The 18,609-nt window shown below is 41.1% G+C and overlaps 1 protein-coding gene across 1 annotated transcript in view; it reads right to left on the reverse strand.

The window, feature by feature from the left end:
- Nucleotides 1-17,551, reverse strand: part of MYO19 (myosin XIX) — a 39,446-nt gene extending 21,895 nt beyond the window's left edge. The window contains exons 1-9 of the mRNA XM_070945170.1: nt 17,467-17,551; nt 10,488-10,623; nt 9,440-9,588; nt 6,639-6,752; nt 6,215-6,347; nt 4,907-4,976; nt 3,316-3,418; nt 1,872-1,968; nt 678-754 (exon numbers count right to left, since the gene is read on the reverse strand). Of these exons, the coding sequence (XP_070801271.1) occupies nt 678-754; nt 1,872-1,968; nt 3,316-3,418; nt 4,907-4,976; nt 6,215-6,347; nt 6,639-6,752; nt 9,440-9,588; nt 10,488-10,623; nt 17,467-17,475 (888 nt within the window). The 5' untranslated portion in view covers nt 17,476-17,551. The remainder of the gene's footprint in view (nt 1-677; nt 755-1,871; nt 1,969-3,315; nt 3,419-4,906; nt 4,977-6,214; nt 6,348-6,638; nt 6,753-9,439; nt 9,589-10,487; nt 10,624-17,466) is intronic.
- Nucleotides 17,552-18,609: the final 1,058 nt, after the last annotated feature.

The following is an 18,609-nucleotide window of genomic DNA, read 5'->3' on the forward strand; positions in this document are numbered from 1 at the left end:
AGTGGAAATTTTGAGTAGTTCGGAGAACCGGCAAATGCAACCTCTGGCTGGCCCGAGTGGGGTGGGAATGGGGATTTTGTAGTATCCTTCTCCCAGGAGTGGGGAGGGAATGGAGATTTTGCAGTATCCTTCCCTTGGAGTGGGGTGGGAATGGGGATTTTGCAATATCCTTCTCCCAGGAGTGGGGAGGGTATGGGGATTTTGCAGTATCCTTCCCATGGAGTGGGGTGGGAATGGGGATTTTGCAGCATCCTTCCCCCAGGAGTGGAGTGGGGATTTTGCAGTATCCTTCCCCCAGGAGTGGGGAGGGAATGGGGATTTTGTAGTATCCTTCTCCCAGGAGTGGGGAGGGAATGGAGATTTTGCAGTATCCTTCCCATGGAGTGGGGAGGGAATGGGGATTTTGCAATATCCTTCTCCCAGGAGTGGGGAGGGAATGGAGATTTTGCAGTATCCTTCCCATGGAGTGGGGTGGGAATGGGGATTTTGCAGTATCCTTCCCCCAGGAGTGGGGAGGGAATGGGGATTTTGCAGTATCCTTCCCTTTCCATGCCCACCAAGCCAGAACCAGTAGTAAAAAAAATTTGAACTCCACCACTGATCAATACGTGCTGATTAGGTGGCCTGACAAATCCTATCACTCAATCCAACTGCTATTGAGCCAAGGTTTAACTGACCTTAAAAACATTATTCTGGGTGAAACTGTCAATACCCAGGTGGGTCATGGCCTCCCGAGTGACATCAAAGCTGTCTTCTACAAGGCAAAAAGACATTCGTTAGATGGAGGTTGTCTCTTTTCTCCTGAAGATCAGGTGGCTCTAATGTAGTCCCAAATCATGATTTGTAAGGCCTAACGATGATTTGTTGCGACAACTGAACCAACAGCCTTGAGTTAACATGCACTGGTACTGAATTAGGCCAAACTGCTGAAGTCCAAGAACAGAATGGATGGGACAAAAGCAAATTTATTTTCTCTTTCATGATAGAAAGAAAGAAAATATTGTCATTTTTCTTGTACTTAAAAGTATTTTCCCTACTTCTCACATTAAACTTCGAAATTTGGAAATCCTCATGTTGTATATCCAGGCAGTACTGAGAGAAATGGGGATGGGTGGGGAGAGATTATTGGTTTTTGTGTTGGGGTTTCATCCCCAATAGCTGTCCGGGGTCACCAAGAGTGAGTTGGGCAGCCATATACATTTTCTGAATAAATAAATTTTCTAAAACCAAACCAAAATCTCAGGGCTTGCTGGGGACTAAATTCCAATTAAATAATCCTACTGAAGTGCCTCAGAAATTACTGTGTTTTCCCAAAAATAAGATCCTGTCTTTTTGAACCCCGAAATAAGTGCTTGGCCTTATTTTTGGGGAGGTCTTATTATTTTGGGGCGCGTGGAGCAAGACGGGGCTCCTCTTGCCGTCTTACCTGATTTCCAGCTGTTTCCCTAACCCTAACCAGAGGAAATGGGGACTGGTTCCAGATGTGTTTAAATATTTTTGAGGAGGGCTTATCTTCGGGGGGGGAGGGAGCTTATTTTAGCGCATGCGGTCAAAAGCCCAATTGGGCTTATTATCAGGGGATGTCTTATTTTCGGGGAAACACAGTATGTAAAAATCCTTTCAAATGAATAGGACTGAGAGTTTTTTTAATAAAAGGCATAGGAGTTCACCATAGGAGTTTGTCCTTATCTTTGTTTGAATGCTAGCCTCAGAATTTGCTCCAGCAGTTTTCATCTAGTCGCCTTTTCTGCAACAGCAATTCATCTTAAGGAAATTATATTAGTTACATTAAATTCTATTTATGTAGGCGTACAGTCAATCTCCTCCGTTTCTTTAAAAAAAGCCTAAAGGTCTGGGTTTCCAAATGCTACCTTCTAGAGTCTCTTCAGAATTTGGAAGCCAACAGAAACGCGCAGTCTCCAGAAGATCCCATTCTCGGCGCTCATCCTGCGTGGCTCCCTTTGCAATCTGGAAAGTAAAAAAAAAAAAACAGCTTGGCAATTTCCCTCAAACCTACACTGGTGTCCTAGGTACTGACTGTCATCCTCATACAGCTGCATTTACAGAACCTGCTGAATGTGCTTACCGAATTAACCCATTTACTGAATTTGTACAGTGATGATCGTCTTGCTTAAGTTGAATTTGGGCACATGGCAACTTCTAGCTTACATTTCTGGGATCTCCTGGTGGCCTCCTGTCCAAAGTCTAACCAGAACTGAACCTTTTTCATTTTTTTTAGGTCAGCCAATACCGGCTAAGATGGAAACAAACCAAACCAAACCAAACCAGCTGTATAACATGCTACCCTCTGCACCCAAAGTTAATATTAAATCAGGCATACTTGTATTGAGAGAATTCAGAAACTAGATTATTAAATGAGTTTAACACAATGATGGCAACAGGATCAATATTTAAAAGCAACTATGGTTTAACCCAGAGGTCTTCAAACTTGGCAGCTTTAAGACTTGTGGATTTAAAACTCCTAGAATTTTCCAGCCAGCATAGGTTTAACCATTAGACAAAGAATTCATAGGCATCTAGTAACTAAACTTACAGCTGAGAAGGAATGAATCTGGTTAGTACTTGGATGGGAGACCATAAAGAAATCCCAGGATTACAGGATAAATTGGGAAATTATGGAAAGAAGACAATGCAACTCTCTTTTGCATCCCTTGAATGGCTAAATTTGCAATGTTCCTAGAAGTCAGGCTCAGTTCAAAGAATCTTGACTTTGCTGGCATATTATGGTTGGTCGCACAATCCGCCAGAAGCTTAGACTGGAGGCAGTATTTTTGTCCACCTATCAAGTCCTATCCAAGGATACGGGATAGGCGGGTGTTTTTGTCTGGTGGTGTTAAAGGCATCCTCGCAGGGTGTAAGCTGTTCTGAGTAGGTACAGGTAGTCCTCGACTTACAACAGTTTACTTAGTGACCGTTCAAAGTTACAACTGTATTACTTATTTAATAACTGTATTGGTTCATTTAACAAACTTGGCAAGAAAAGTTGTAAAATGGGGCAAAATTCACATAACAAATTTCTCACTTAGCAACCTGTTTTGGGCTCCATTGTGGTCGTAAATTGAGGACTACCTGCATATCTCTCTCTCTCTCTCTCTCTGTGTGTGTGTGTGTGTATGAACACAAGACAGTGAATAAACCTAATATTCCTCCCTCCTATTTTCCCCCAAACAATTGAAGCAAACTGGTTATTCCACTGAACAAATCAGAACTAATTTTAAGTATCTTTATATGCATACAAATTTTTAAAAAGGAAGTTATTGATTTACGTTAAACAAACACAGTAGAGATACAAACCTGGTAAAAAATATGGAAATTCCTTTCCTGAGGGGCTTGATAAGCAACTCTTGTTTTCTCCAGAAGAAAAGTCTGAACGGAAGCACTTGTTAAAAGCTGAGATCTGCAGAATGGCAGTTTAAAATTAAATTCATAGGCTCTCTAAGAGCAGTGGAAAACCAGCAAAATTACATTTCCCGTTCTATTCCAAAAGGCCTCTCTTCACACACAGGCTTTCCCAACCCAATGGATAGCAAAAAGCAAGGATTATATCTTCATGAATGCCAATCAATGACCACAAATACTGAGGATTCTGGGAGATGCAGTTCCAACATATTTGATGGGCATTCAAAGTAGACAGGATGGCAAATGGCAATGCATGATGCAAACTCCACCCTTCTACCTTAATGCCGCATTGGTTATCTTGCTTGTTTTGATCCCACCCCTGGATGCAATGCATAAATCCTTGCCCAGAATACAGAGTCCTCAATTTACAACTAGTGGCTTAATGACTGTTTGAAATTACAGACAGTCCTCGACTTAAAACAGTTCACTTAGTGACCATTTGAAGTTTCCACGGCACTGAAAAAAGTGACCTAAGGACCGTTTTTCACACTTATGACCTTGGTAGCATCTCCATGATCATGTGATTAAAATTCAGATGCTTGGCAACTGATTCATACCTATGACGGTTCCTGTGTCCTAAGCTCTTTTGCGGCCTTCTGACAAGCAAAGTCAACGGGGAAGCAAGATTCACTTAACAAGGATGTTACTAATTTAACAACTGCAATGATTCACTTAACAACCTGTGGCAAGACAGGTTGTAAAATGGGGCAAAATTCACTTAACAAATGTCTCACTTAGCAACAGAAATTTTGGGCTCAATTATGGTCATGTTAGGACTACCTGTATTATAGGCCTGGAACAGCTACTTTATGGCCCCTAAAGCATTTATGACAATTATGAAGTGTCGTGCCACTTACTCCTCCCATGGCAGTCATGTGACCACATTTTGGGCACTTGGCAATCAGTGTGCCTTATGATCAGATGTAATGTGCCTCCATCATGTGACCATAACTTGTGACTTTTTTGCTGGTTTCTGGCATATTTTTTTTTGCTGGTTTCTGGCAAAAGACACCTGTTTGGAAGAATGGTTCACACTTATGAGTGCAGCATCCATGTAATGATTGTGGATTTGCTTCACAACCACAGCAAATCACTTAATGACCACTGCAAAAAGTGTCATAAAATCAGGTCTGATCACCTGAGACCCTTGACTTATGACTGTAATGACTTAAATCCAGCAATCCAGTTGAAATCTGGGTCATAAATCAGGGACTGCCTATGTGACATCTTTCAAATATATTTTCCAAAGCTCCAGACTGGATTGGAGCTCAAATCCATTGACTTTTCAAATATATATATATATATATCAATCAAAATACGGTATATATAAAATATATTATAAAAATAAAAGTCGTGGAAGAAATGCTTAAGATCACCAGGAGGTGAACTGGACTCAAAGGAGAATGTATCTTTTTAACCTTAAATCTGAAACTTGATCATTGCAATGTTAAAATAGAATATCACTATGTGAGTGAATTGACAATACCTATTTAAGTGAAGTTGGATATATTTCCCAAAGCGGCTGCTGTTGTTATTCCGAAGGGTGCATGCGTTTCCTGTGAAATTAACAAAAAAAAACCTGGCAATATGCAAGACACACATGCCTATCACAAAGGTTAAAGGAAATATGAATGAAGGTAAAAGAGAAATTGAGCATTATGCTAACATGCAAGGGAATTTGACATAACACGCTGTGTAAACTTGGCTGTGATTTAAGTGTGTGTGCATGTGTGTATGTATGTATGTGTGTGTGTAGCCTAAAATCCTGTTTCTTCTATAGTCTATCTAGCTAATAATGCTGACATTGCAACATCTCACAATTCAAGGCAGGAAAGTAATGCAAGGCTCAGAACTGGACTAATATAATTTTTAAAAATGGCATCTCTCAAACCAGTTTTATCCAATTAGTTTAATTGCCTTACATCTTGTGGCCCTCAAGGTCCCCAAATGTGGCCACTCCTTTATATAATTTAGCGCCTTTTGTGAATCAACCAGTTGTGGGTTGTTGTTGGGTTTTTTTTTACAAAATGTAGCTTGGGGCAATGTGGAAAGCCAGTCACACTTTTTTATTCATGGCTGTGTTTAGACAATTTTTGTTGGGTATGTCTGACTTCATAATCGGCTGGAAAAAACTACATGCAAGAACTATGCCTTGAGGAGTATTTTTAAACTAAGAAGAACGCTTCTTGTTTCATCTAACAAGCTTTGTTCTTTTTGTACCTCTGCACAATATTGTAACATAAACATAAAGTTTGTATTGCAGCCCGTTTTTCACAGGTGTCTCAGCAAAACGGGCTGCACTACAAAATTTATCCTTACATTACAATATTGCGCAGAGGTACAAAAAGAATAAAGCTTGTTAGATGACATCATAATGCACATCTGATTATTCTGATAGCTTGCTATGGACATTTATGGTCTGGAACGGCTTGAACAGACTAGATCAGTGTTTCTCAACCTTGCCAAGTTTAAGACAGGTGGACTACAACTCCCAGAATTCTCCAGCCAGCAGGGGGAATTCTGGGAGTTGAAGTCCACCTATCTTAAAGTTGCCAAGATTGAGAAACATTGGATCAGATTTATTTTTTAATTGAATTGGATTGTACCGTTTGCTAGAGCATTGGTCCCCAACCTTGTCGGCTTGGCAGACCGGTGGGAGGAGAGGATGGATGGTTCTGTGTGAATGGCGGGCACGCACTGCTTATGCAGCCTAGTTCTGAACAGGCCTCGGCTCGAGGGTTGGGGACCCCTGTCCTAGAGCAAACATTTTGTTTATTAAAAAGATCATACTTACCAAAAGCTTCCATGACAGGATTGGAATCCAACACTCGTTGCTCTATTCTCTCCACTGTTATACTGCCTTCCGGGATGTCAGATGAAGCTGCAACAGTGGCATAAAACTTCATCAGGCAGCGGGAGGTCCATGTCTAGAAACAGATCTTGAATCAAACACCATCTTTAACAAGATCTGAAATCTCTCTTTAATCCTGATCCAGTACAGTTATGCAGATGCAAGAACAAACTGATTCCATTCAAGTCAAAACTGGAAGGGGGTGAAACTCAAAGCCTTAACTTCTAACACGGAAAAGTGGGTTAGAGTGGCAACCTTCTGAAGCCAGGTCAAAAAATCTGCTGGTTGCACATATGTATAGTTTGATTCAACCAGAAAGAAGCATGCAAAATTTCCCCAAAACAGTTTTAAAGAGATCTCAGCTTACCTTACCAGCACCACTTTCCCCGCTAACAATTATGGACTGATTGACTAATGGAATCTGGCTCTGGACATTTCGGTAGCTTTCTTCTGCTACCGTGAAAATGTGAGGTTTTAATTCCTAAGGAAGAAAAAGTACACAAGCAATTGGAAAGAAAAATGAAAACAGGCAATTCAATGGCAGACTGAAACCTTTCCGCAAAATGGACTCAACAGTAGCATCCTGGATGGATGTTGGATTGCCATCTTGTCTGTTTTGATACACACACAACTCATGGACACAACTGGACATGAACCCTGTGGACTGAACCAGAATTGGAAAATTAACTAAAGCCAGGGTTGGCCTGTTCATGTGCCTTGGTTCTTGCAAATGCCCTGTCTTCTAATCTCCAACAGTTGTTGTGGTCTTTCTTTGAATTCTTCCCACACTGCAAGATCTGCTTGTTTTTACATTGTGCTCACTGATTTCTTACCCTGAAGCTACCAAAACACATTGTGCTGGTGCAGTTTTGTTTATTAGATGGCCTGTGACAGAATCTATGTTTGTTAGGGCTAATCTATGTTTGTCACTCACGCCCTTGTCACCTCATGCCTGGATTATTGTAATGCTCTCTACATGGGGCTCCCCTTGAGAAGCACCCGAAGGCTCCAACTGGTCCAGAATGCGGCCGCACGGGTGGTAATGGGAGCAATGTGGCGCTCTCATGTAACCCCCCTCCTGCGCGAGCTGCACTGGCTCCCAGTGGTCTTCCGGGTGCGCTTCAAGGTTTTGGTTACTATCTTTAGAGCGCTCCATGGCTCAGGACCAGGGTACTTACGAGACCGCCTCCTGCCACCAATAGCCTCTCACCGACCAGTTCGCTCCCATAGAGAGGGACTCCTCAGGGTGCCGTCGGCCAAACAATGTCGACTGACGGCCCCCAGGGGGAGAGCCTTTTCTGTGGGGGCACCTACCATCTGGAACGGGCTTCCCCCGGAGTTACGAAACATCCAAGACTTACGCATTTTCCGCCGAGCCCTGAAAACATTTCTATTCCAACAAGCTGGTCTGACCTAACTCTCCCTTTTTAATTGGCTTTTAAACTGTCTTTTAAATTGGGTTTTAAACCTCTTTAGATAAATTTGGATGTTTTTTAATCTTTGAGCCTAAATTACTTAATCTGTTTCTTAATAGTTTTTAACTTCTATATGTATTTATATTTATTATGGCTGTTCACCGCCCTGAGTCCTTCGGGAGTAGGGCGGTATACAAATATGAAAAATAAATAAATAAAATAAATAAGAAAAAATACTGACCTGAACTCATTCCTAAGAGAACACCAAAAGCTAGGTCTATCCACTCCTAACTCATCACCTCCACCATGCACTGCACTACTTCTCACTGGTCTCCCCCAATATATTTCAAAAAAAATAAATGACAGAAAGCTTTAAAACAATGCTTTGTTTTAAAATATGGGTACTAGCAATATTTTATTATAGGCCTGTATCAAGGTGTCGTACAAATCAGAAAAAACAATTGTAAAATTCCATGCAGCAAAATTACCGTATTTTTCGGAGTATAAGACGCACCTTTTTCTCCCCTAAAAGGGGTGAAAATTTAGGTGCGTCTTATACACCGAATGTAGCCCTCCCACCCACTGGCCCCCACCCTTTGGCCTCTGCTTCCCAGCAGTTACCTCCTTGCAAGCAAACAGCAAGAAAAAAGAGCTCCTTTCAGCTTCAGCACAGCCTAATTAGCACAAGTTGATTGGATTGGCCTCCTGACTCTCTGCTGTTTTGCTCTCAGCTGTTTTGCTAGGGTCTCTGCTGCTTTCTGCAAAGAGGTAAATTGCTGGAGCAGATTTTTTTTCTTTGTGCTAATTAAGCTACGCTGAAAACGAAACTGAAAGTAAAGCAGGCTGTTTGCTGTAACAAGGCAAAATTGCTCAGAGGCAGAGGGAGATTTCTTTTTCTTCTTTTCCTCACCAAAAAAGGTAGGTGCGTCTTATACTCCGGTGCGTCTTATACTCCGAAAAATATGGTACTTTGAAACTTAGCAGCCAAACTAGTAAACAAAGACTGAGCATGTGAAATATTGTAACAAGTAAAACCAACTGCAAATTACATAATTTGTGCAATGATGCCCTAGCACCGTGATGGCGAACCTATGGCACAGGTGCCACAGGTGGCACACGGAGCTGTATCATTGGGCACGCGAGCGTTGCTGTAGCTCAGCTCCAACGTGCATGTGTGTGCCGGCCAGCTGATTTTGGGGCCTTTCTGTCCTACCAGAAGTTGGGAAATGGGCTGTTTCCGGCCTCCGGAGGGCCTCCGGGAGGGTGGGGAAGGCTGTTTTTGCCCTCCCCAGGCTCCCAGAAAACCTCTGGAGCCTGGGGAGGGTGAAAAACAGGCCTACCGGGCCCACTGTGCCATCATGTGCTAAAAGTGGGGGGGGGGGCGCATGCGCAGGGGCACACACATGGGCGACCTCACCGCACTCCCCCCACTTTTGGCACACGACGGCAAAAAGGTTAGCCATCACTGCCCTAGCACATGTTCTGCTTAGTGCTTTATGCTGGCTGCGGAATTCTGGGAGTTGAACTCTGCACATCTTTGACTGATAGAAGAGAATATTTTGTTGAACTGTGGAGTCCAACGCTAGAGCTGATGACGTTACCTAGCTTGGTAATGAAACGTCTGCAAGAAAACCACTAAGCTTAGAAGGCATATTAGAGTTGCCAAGATTGAAAAGCATTACTCTAACATACAGTAACTAAAGTTTGGTTTTTCAGAAAGGCAGCAATCAGCCACTTCGGCATACCCACTCACCTGAAGACGAGCAACAGCGTGGTATTCTTTCATGAGCTCTTGTGAGTAGAGAGACTGAACTGGACGGAAGGGGTTGATGGCCACAAGGCTGCACCCCGCTTTGGTATAAAACACATCGATAGCATATCTTGCTTGCAGACACTTCAGAACTAAAGATAGCAGAACGTTTTGTCAATATTTACTACCTGTTCTCTTTTGAATAATCTATTTTAGTTACCATTTTCAAAATACAGAACACTAAGTCTCTGCCTCGTCTGCTAATGTCTTTTTGGGCAGACAAAGCTGACTTCACATTGGACTTCGCAAGCTTCAATTCCCCAGCAATTGCCAAGTTGGCTTGGGAATTCCGGAGTTGATGTTCATGTGTATAAATTCGTAATATCAAATAGTGGCGTTATGCACAAAGGCATACAGATAGTCCTCAATTTACAACAGTTCATTTAACGACCATTCAAAGTTACAAAGGCACTGAAAAATGAGGCTTATGACCATTTTTCACACTTACAACCATTGCAACATCCCCATGGTCACATGATCAAAATCCAGATGTTTGGCCACTGGTTCATATTTATGACAGGTGCAGTGTCCCAGGGTCATGTGAACCCCTTTTGCGACCTTCTGATAAGCAAACTCAACGGGGAAGCCAGATTCACTTAACAACCATATTACTAACTTAAAAGCTGCAGTGATTCACTTAACAACTAAATTAAAGGTTGTAAAAATGGGGCTAAACTCACTTAACAAATGTCTTACTTAGCAACAAAAATTCTGGGCTTGTGGTAGTAAGTCAAGGACTACCTGTCATTTTTGCATGATGTTATTGTTGAAATGACAAATATCTCTGATGTTACAAGAGGCAACTCCTCACCTCAATTGAGCCTATTAAATCAAATTATATTAAAGGCGATACAATCTATACTGCAAACTGACTGTTGATTTCAAGTGAGAGAAAAGTTTTCATGAACAGGCAAGTAACCCGATTGTGTGTGTGTGAAAAAGGAGTAGCTCTGAAGCAAATTGTTTTCTTTAAGAGAGTTTGAACTCTTACCAGTTGTGGTGGTTACAGGATTCACTTTGGTAAGGTCACTGATGCAAGAGAATTGTTGATGGTCACTCAGAAAAGATTCAACTTCTTTGTCCAAAGAGTTATCGTCCCCATTGTGATGGGCGGTGAAGCCATTAGCCTAAAAGCAGAGATAGAAGAATTAAGACAGTGGTGAAATCCATTTTTTTTTACTACCGGTTCTGTGGGCGTGGCTTGCTGGGCGTGGCAGGTAAAGGATATTGCAAAATCTCCATTCCCTCCCCACTCCAGGGGAAGGATACTGCAAAATCCCCATTCCCTCCCCACTCCTGGGGGAAGGATATTGCAAAATCTCCATTCCCTCCCCACTCCAGGGGAAGGCTACTGCAAAATCCCCATTCCCTCCCCACTCCAGGGGAAGGATACTGCAAAATCCCCATTCCCGCCCCACTCCAGAGAAAGGATACTGTAAAATCCCCATTCCCTCCCCCCTCCTGGGGGAAGGATATTGCAAAATCTCCATTCCCACCCCACTCTGGGGCCAGCCAGAGGTGGTATTTGCCAGTTCTCCAAACTACTCAAGATTGCTGCTACCGGTTCTCCAGAACCTATCAGAGCCTGCTGGATTTCATCCCTGAATTAAGAGACTAATGTAAGTGAGATATTATTCCAAACACTTCAGGATATCATCTACAGGAACCTAAATTTAAAACATTACCAGTATTTTTTTTTAAAAAAAAAAGTCCGCATTCCTGCCATGAAACCTTGTGAGATTTGCCTTCTGGTGTGATTTCTGTCTTTTTCACTTTACATGAATTTTGCCCTTCTGGGTTCATGCTATCTCACGTAAATGGGTGCTCAGCATTGCAATACAGGTAGTCCTCAACTTATGACCACAACGGAGCCCAAAATTTCCATTGCTAAGCAAGACAGTTAAGTGAGTTTTGCTCCATTTTATGACCTTTGTTGCCACGATTGTTAAGTGAATCACTGCAGTTGTTTAGTAAGCAAATAACACTGGCTTCCCCACTGACTTTGCCTGTCAGAAGGTTACAAAAGGTGATCCTGGAACACTGCAACTGTCATAAACAGTTAGCAAAAAATCTGAATTTTGATCAGGTGAGCATGGGGTTGCTGTAACAGTTGTAAATGTGAAAAATGGTCATAAATCACTTTTTTCAATGCTGAGGTAACTTCAAACGCTCTCTAAATGAATGGTGGTAAGTTCAAGATTAACTGTTGTTATTAAACCCTCAGTTTCAACGTTTGTTGACAAAGGAATTTGGTACAATGAAATCATATGCATCATGACATCTACATGTGTGTGACATCATGACACATGCAACATTATTTGCCTCTCTGCAATTACTAGGTTCACGAATCACAGTAAATTCTGGTTTAGAAAAATGTAGCTGTCAGGGCTCTGACAGATGCCCTAATTAAAACATGAGCCTTGAGCCAAGCTTCAAAAGAAATCCAACGGATTCATACAGTAATTGGAATGAATTGGATTGATGAATTGATTCATACAGGACTCTAAAGGTCTATGGAGATTCTCAGTCATCCAGGTCATAGTTGCCCCAAAGATGCTTCTCATCCAAGAAGCTTCTTCAGTTCTGACCTTAGAGCCCTGTCCCAAAGTTTTTTTTTTTCAAGAGGCAACTGGACTTTCTTGTTTTTCTTTGAAGACATTTCTCTTTTCACCCAAGAAGCTTCTTCAGCTCAGAGAAGATGAGAAGAGAAACAGAGCTCCGAGGCATCCACTAGTAAAATTTGTATGGTTTCATTAGGCACTAATTGCATGAACCCTTGTCATCATTTTGTATGTAAAGACTAACAATTTACAGGTAGTCCTCAACTTACAACAGTCCATAGTGTTGTATAGTTGCAAAGTGACCATTCAAAGTTACAAGCTCAAAAGAAAGTTCAAAACATTCTAAAAGATCCAACTCATCCTGGGCATCCTTTTTTTGAACTATTACCATCTGGCAGGTGGTACAGGAAAATAAAAACAAGGACAAATAGGCTGAAAAACAGCTTCTATCCCAGGGCAGTCACTAAATTGAATTCTTTTTTTTTTTTTTAATTTGATTTATATGCCGCCCTTCTCCGGAGACTCAGGGCAGCTTACAATGCGTTAAGCAATAGCCTTCATACTTTTGTATATTTTATACAAAGTCAGCTTATTGCCCCCACAAACTGGATCCTCATTTCACCTACCTTAGAAAGGTATACACTACTGTATAGTGTAATATTAATGCATGTGAATGTGACGGATGTGTGTTTGTGTTTTATTTTTATAGTTATAATGTACACAAGATGGCATTTAATTTCGTTGTACAAGGTACAATGACAATAAAGTAAACTAACTAAACTAAAGGGCACTGAAAAAAGTGACATGACTTACGATTATTGTAGCATCCACATGATCACGTCGTCATAATTCAGACACTTTATGAGGGTTGCAGTATCCTGGGGTCATGTGATCCCCTTTTACGACCTTCTGACAAGTAAAGTAAATGGGGAAGCCAGATTCATTTAACAACTGGGTTACTAACCAAACAACTACATTAATTCACTTGGCAACTGTGGCAAGACAGGTCAAAAAATGGGGCAAAACTGTCTCACTTAGCAACAGAGATTTTGGCATAATTGTGGTCATACGTCAAGGACTACCTGTATAATATTTAATTCCTTGCATTTTGATTTCAACTACCACATACCTACCATTTTCATCTGTTAATAACAATTTTAGTTTTAATTGTGGATTAATCGTCAAAATTACTCCATCAGGCTTTTTCAAACCTGCAGGTTTTTTCTTGTGTGTGTTTCTGGCAGATAAATTGTATTTACTTTTAATTTTCTTCCAAATCTTCAATGTATTTTGGTAAGTGCTATGAAAGGAAGGACCAACTAATGCATGTTCATCCTAACCTGAAACCTGTGAAGCAGCTATTTACAAAATATACAACACACACTGCTACTGTTGTGGACTGCCAGAGTTGAAGATAATCCAATAATTTTTCTCCAGTACAAGAGATCTGTTTCCAGATTGTTATACGCACATTAGCAGAGAGAAGAGGAATGCCTGAAGGGAAAAAAGAGTCAGAACAATTTTGCATGGGTGTGGTCTGTGGAAAGTTTTATGAGGACAAGGGGGGAAAAAAGTCTGAAAACATGCTTTTTGATTGCTAGCTTCATCCCACTTCGGAGCAACTGGCAGATCATAGCCTTTAAGCTACACTAGATACTTGCTTATTAATGCATAGAGTACGTTTATATTTCGCCTCCTGTTATTTTCTCTATTAAGATTCTTCCCTCAACTTCACAAAGAATTATATTGTACAATAATACAATTTATATTAGTTTCTTTCTAACATTATTATAATGAAACCATTATTACTACCATATATTTTAAGCAGAAAAGGCAGTAGAAAAACAACTGTTTCTTTTCATAGAAGTCTTATACTGGTATCTGCCTAGAAGCAGTTTTCCTCCTTCTGCATAAAGAAGGTTAGAAACTAGGAGAACGTGAGTTCTAGTTCTGCTTTGGACATAAAGTCAGCTGGGTGACCTTGGGCCAGTCATTTTCTCTCAGCCCTAGGAGTTAACAATGGCAAACAACTTCTGAAAAATCTTACCAAGAAAACTGCAGAGTAGTCTCTTGAGAATTGGGCACAATTGAACAGAAGAAAAAGAAGTCTAATTATACCGGTAGTCCTTCAAGTCTCCCCTACAAAAGCTAATCGGTTCTAACTCTGTTAGCTTTTGTGCCAAGGCAAGGTCAGTTGTTATTATTATTAGGCAAACATTGAATTCTCTGCAAATTTGCCAGGAGAAAATGCTCACAAAGATCTTGATGGTCCATTTTTGCATTGCATTGCCATTTTTAAGCAAGTAAGTAGGTAAGAAACAAGACATATAAGCCATAATTGAATTAAACATTCCATTTTGTATATCAGAGTTTCCAGCTTAGAGCTATGTAAGAACCAAGTAATGTTTATTATAATTCGATAGGATAGGACAGGACAGGACAGGACAGGACAGAATAGAATTCTTTATTGGGCAAGTGTGATCAGGCACACAAGGAACTTGTCTCTGGTGCATAAGCTCACAGTATACATATAAATATGATAAAACATAGGAAAGAATGTTTATGGTTGCATGTGCTGAGCAAATCCTGGAAAAGTGCTAATTTTGGAAATCTTAATAGTATTAACCATTAATCAGCATAGTGTATCAAGTATAGCCAATCAGCCTTAAAAGGAACCATGGTTTATACAGATTTATGGAATAAATCACCAAGGTACAGGGAAGATCTACTGTACAAATCACAGTGGCTGAATTTATCAATCATATTAAGAATAATTTTTACTTTCTGGGTTTTGAAAAGCCAACCAATGCAGTTAATAGATTCTGCCTTAGGGTTTACCATGGCAATTTTTGATTACCAGAATCTGATTCCTTTATTCCATATGCAAATACGGCCACGCTTTGCCTCTTGCCAACCCAGACAGTGCAAAGAAAGGGATTAGCATTGACCTCAAGTATTGCCTTGGGAATGAATCAAGACAACACGCACTGGTTTCTGATTTTATAATTTAATTTAAATCAAGCTAAACCCTCACAGTCAAGAAGAACAAGCTGCTGTACTGTTTATAACAATAAAGCTACTCTAGCCTTAACAGTGAAGATCTATTGTTATATACTATGGCTTTTTGTGAATTTTATCTGTCCTTCAAATAACCTACAATCCATACAAAGGGCTGTAAACAAGTTTTCTTCTCCGACCTCACCCCAAACTGGTTTAAAACAAAACACACATGCAAAATTCAGGATTTAAGGACATAAAAACAATCTTCTTGAATCAGAAGAAACCTTTTAATTCTTAATGCTTGCCCTCTTTTTTTCCTGCCTCAGATTAGAACTTCATTTAGGGGACACAATATTTCTGGGAGCCCCCATGAATAAGACTTAGTGGAATTGCAGTATAAACACTGGGTAGAAGCTCTTTGACTGAAAAAAAAATTCCTTCATTTTGATGGCTCTATTGAGAAGCTGATGGCCACAGAAGACTACTACAGCATTGTAGCACTAGTTCCAATTATTTTTTTTATTTTTTATTTTTTCATATTTGTATACCGCCCTACTCCCGAAGGACTCAGGGCAGTGAACAGCCATAATAAATACAAATACATATAGAAGTTAAAAACTATTAAGAAACAGATTAAGTAATTTAGGCTCAAAGATTAAAAACATCCAAATTTATCTAAAGAGGTTTAAAACCCAATTTAAAAGACAGTTTAAAAGCCAATTAAAAAGGGAGAGTTAGGCCAGACCAGCTTGTTGGAATAGAAATGTTTTCAGGGCTCGGCGGAAAATGCGTAAGTCTTGGATGTTTCGTAACTCTGGGGGAAGCCTGTTCCAGATGGTAGGTGCCCCCACAGAAAAGGCTCTCCCCCTGGGGGCCGTCAGTTGACATTGTTTGGCCGACGGCACCCTGAGGAGTCCCTCTCTATGGGAGCGAACTGGTCGGTGAGAGGCTATTGGTGGCAGGAGGCGGTCTCGTAAGTACCCTGGTCCTGAGCCATGGAGCGCTCTAAAGATAGTAACCAAAACCTTGAAGCGCACCCGGAAGACCATTAATTAATTAATTAAAAATATAAACACAGGAATAATTCTTTTAAAGATCAGTCTTAGCCTTAGGCCAAATTTGTCCACTGGATATTCATCAAGGAAGAAAAAGATAAGTAGAGAAAACCACCAGTTGCTAAGGGAAATGGAGACAAGGTCTGGATTTGAGTAGGATGTTGGGGTCCCATTAAGCAACCCAGCCCAGAATTGGCAACACAAGTTGATTGAGGTTAGAAGAGTTTTGTCCCAGATTTTTAGTGGGAGCATTCCAGATAGCAAATATGAGGCTATGGTCATGATTTATAGAACACAATATATTTAATTGTGTTCATATACCATGTGTAGCCATAAACAAGGTTTCGTCAAGATTTCCACATTTCACCTGTTATGCCAAACTTTTAAATAGGTAACAATCTCAAACAGCCTTAAAAATTCCCCCGTTGCCTTCATCTTTTTCATTAAGCCTTAATCTTTAATGTAAGAAAGTCCTATTGAAATCTATGGGACTTTTCATATAAACATTTCATATTTTTTTTAAAAAGCCACTTTCCTCTGGCTTTGTAACTTTAAAAATTTTACCACCAGCTCACCAAGCAGGATATTTCAGTTTTTCACATGCTGGAGGTAGATTATCCTTGGGTATAAAAAGTTCCATTGAGTTATGGCATTGTACTCATCAAAAGAACTATCAGGCAGACCCATCGGAACTATTTTGTGAATGAATTAGCTTATTTTGGACATCGATGAATTTAAAATTTGGTATTTAAATTCCAGCACTTTTGACCGTAAAGGTTTGCGTACAAACATATATTCAGGTTGGCTCACCAACACACTACACCAAAAGACAATTTTATTTTTTATGTGTATCGTGTGAGCCAGAATTAAGCCAATATGGTTTGAAAGCTAGGATCAACTTGAATGTATTGTACTGACAGACCTATATTCATTTCCTATAAAAGGGCCCTTACCTGTTATTTTTTTTTAAAAAAGAATAACATATTGTTACTATTGGATAACTTGCTACAAAATTATTATTATTATTTTTGCAAATGTTGGAATTAAAGGAAAGCCGGGCCTCTTAGCTGTCTCTTCTCTTACACAATCTGGCAACTACTTTTTCCAACAAAACACTGCTTCTGCCAAGATTTCTCCCCTCCCACGGTTTAGCTTCGGCCTGGGAAGCAAGAAGGAACTCCGTACATGCGCAGCCGAACTCTTGCTCTTTTTACATCTCCTTTTATTTCTCAAGATTTGAGGGCATATTAAGGGGGCAGAGGAAATTAATCAGTGCTCTGGTTTAGCTATGGAGATTGCGGGGGGAGGGGGGTGTAAGAGAAAACAGAGCGAAATATTGCCCAATCGGACTCACCCGCCGCATATAGATAGGTATGGAAAGCGGATAAAGCTAGAATCGGAGTTTCGTGGTGGTCCTGGGGAAGCCGAAGGAAATGTCCTCTAACAACAACCGGGGAAGGAAGGCTGAGGTCGCTCCCTACTGGTCCCAGTCCCAGTCCAGGCAAGGGCGGGGCAGGAGCAAGAGGCGGAGGCTGCCGAATTTGAATCACCAAAAGGCTTGGCTCCCGGGATTGAGCGTCCCGCCGGCGGGATGCGGAGCCCAAAAGCCCCGTGCGTTTTTTCTGGGGAGGAAAGATTAGCAAAAGGAGGGTGGCGGAGGGCTCTTGCAAGTGTGGTGTGCGTTTTCCTGCGAGGAAGTCGGGGTGGGAAAGTCCTGGACTCGGCAAAGTTTAAACTTCCCCGAAAGACGCAACCCCTGGGAAAATGCAACACGTGGCCCGTGGAAAGAGCTGAGCCGGAGTGGTATCACGTGCTCGAATGCTTTGCGAATACCGCACGCGGTCCTGCGTTTTCGCCAAAGGCGCAAAAAGTTTCGTCGTTTTTTTGCCTGCAATTCTTTATATTACAAGGATGTGCGCGCGCGGTCCTTCGAATAAAACAGCTGGCTTAAAAGGGTCGCTAAAGGGCTAGCTTTCTACTTGAAGGGATTCCGTTTACGGAAAGGGAAGATGTCACTCAACGCCTGTAATCTGGAGGAATCGCTTCTAAACGGGTGGAGACGCCAAGCGCAGGATTTGTCGGTCTTCGATTGTTTCAGAGTTTAAAGGAAGGGCAGGAGGGAGGCGGCTATCCTGGTTAGGATACGTACCAAAGCCGTGGTTTCTCTAGGTCCCATTAGCCCAAATTGCTCGAAATTTTATAAATGACAGTGGAAAGGCATTTTTCCTATTTGGGATAAAAAAATAACTTTGTGTAAAAAAAATGGATTTAGAGGTTTGGGTCGAAGTTACAAGCCTAGAATAAACCTCTTGTAAACGGGACCTTATTTCAGTGACTGATCTTATCTATGTCTGAGTTCACTTTAAGATTCAGTAAGGCTCCGATTTGATGGACTCGAAGGAATTCACGTACATATCAGAACATAAATTTGCGTATCATTGTAGTCCTCGGCACTTTTAATAGCAAACGAGCATTCATTGCTCAAACGGCGTGGTGA

This window comes from Pituophis catenifer, unplaced genomic scaffold (assembly GCF_029215685.1).
Source record: "Pituophis catenifer annectens isolate HBS135680 unplaced genomic scaffold, rPitCat1.0.hap2 SCAF_1, whole genome shotgun sequence".
NCBI lineage: Eukaryota > Metazoa > Chordata > Lepidosauria > Squamata > Colubridae > Pituophis > Pituophis catenifer.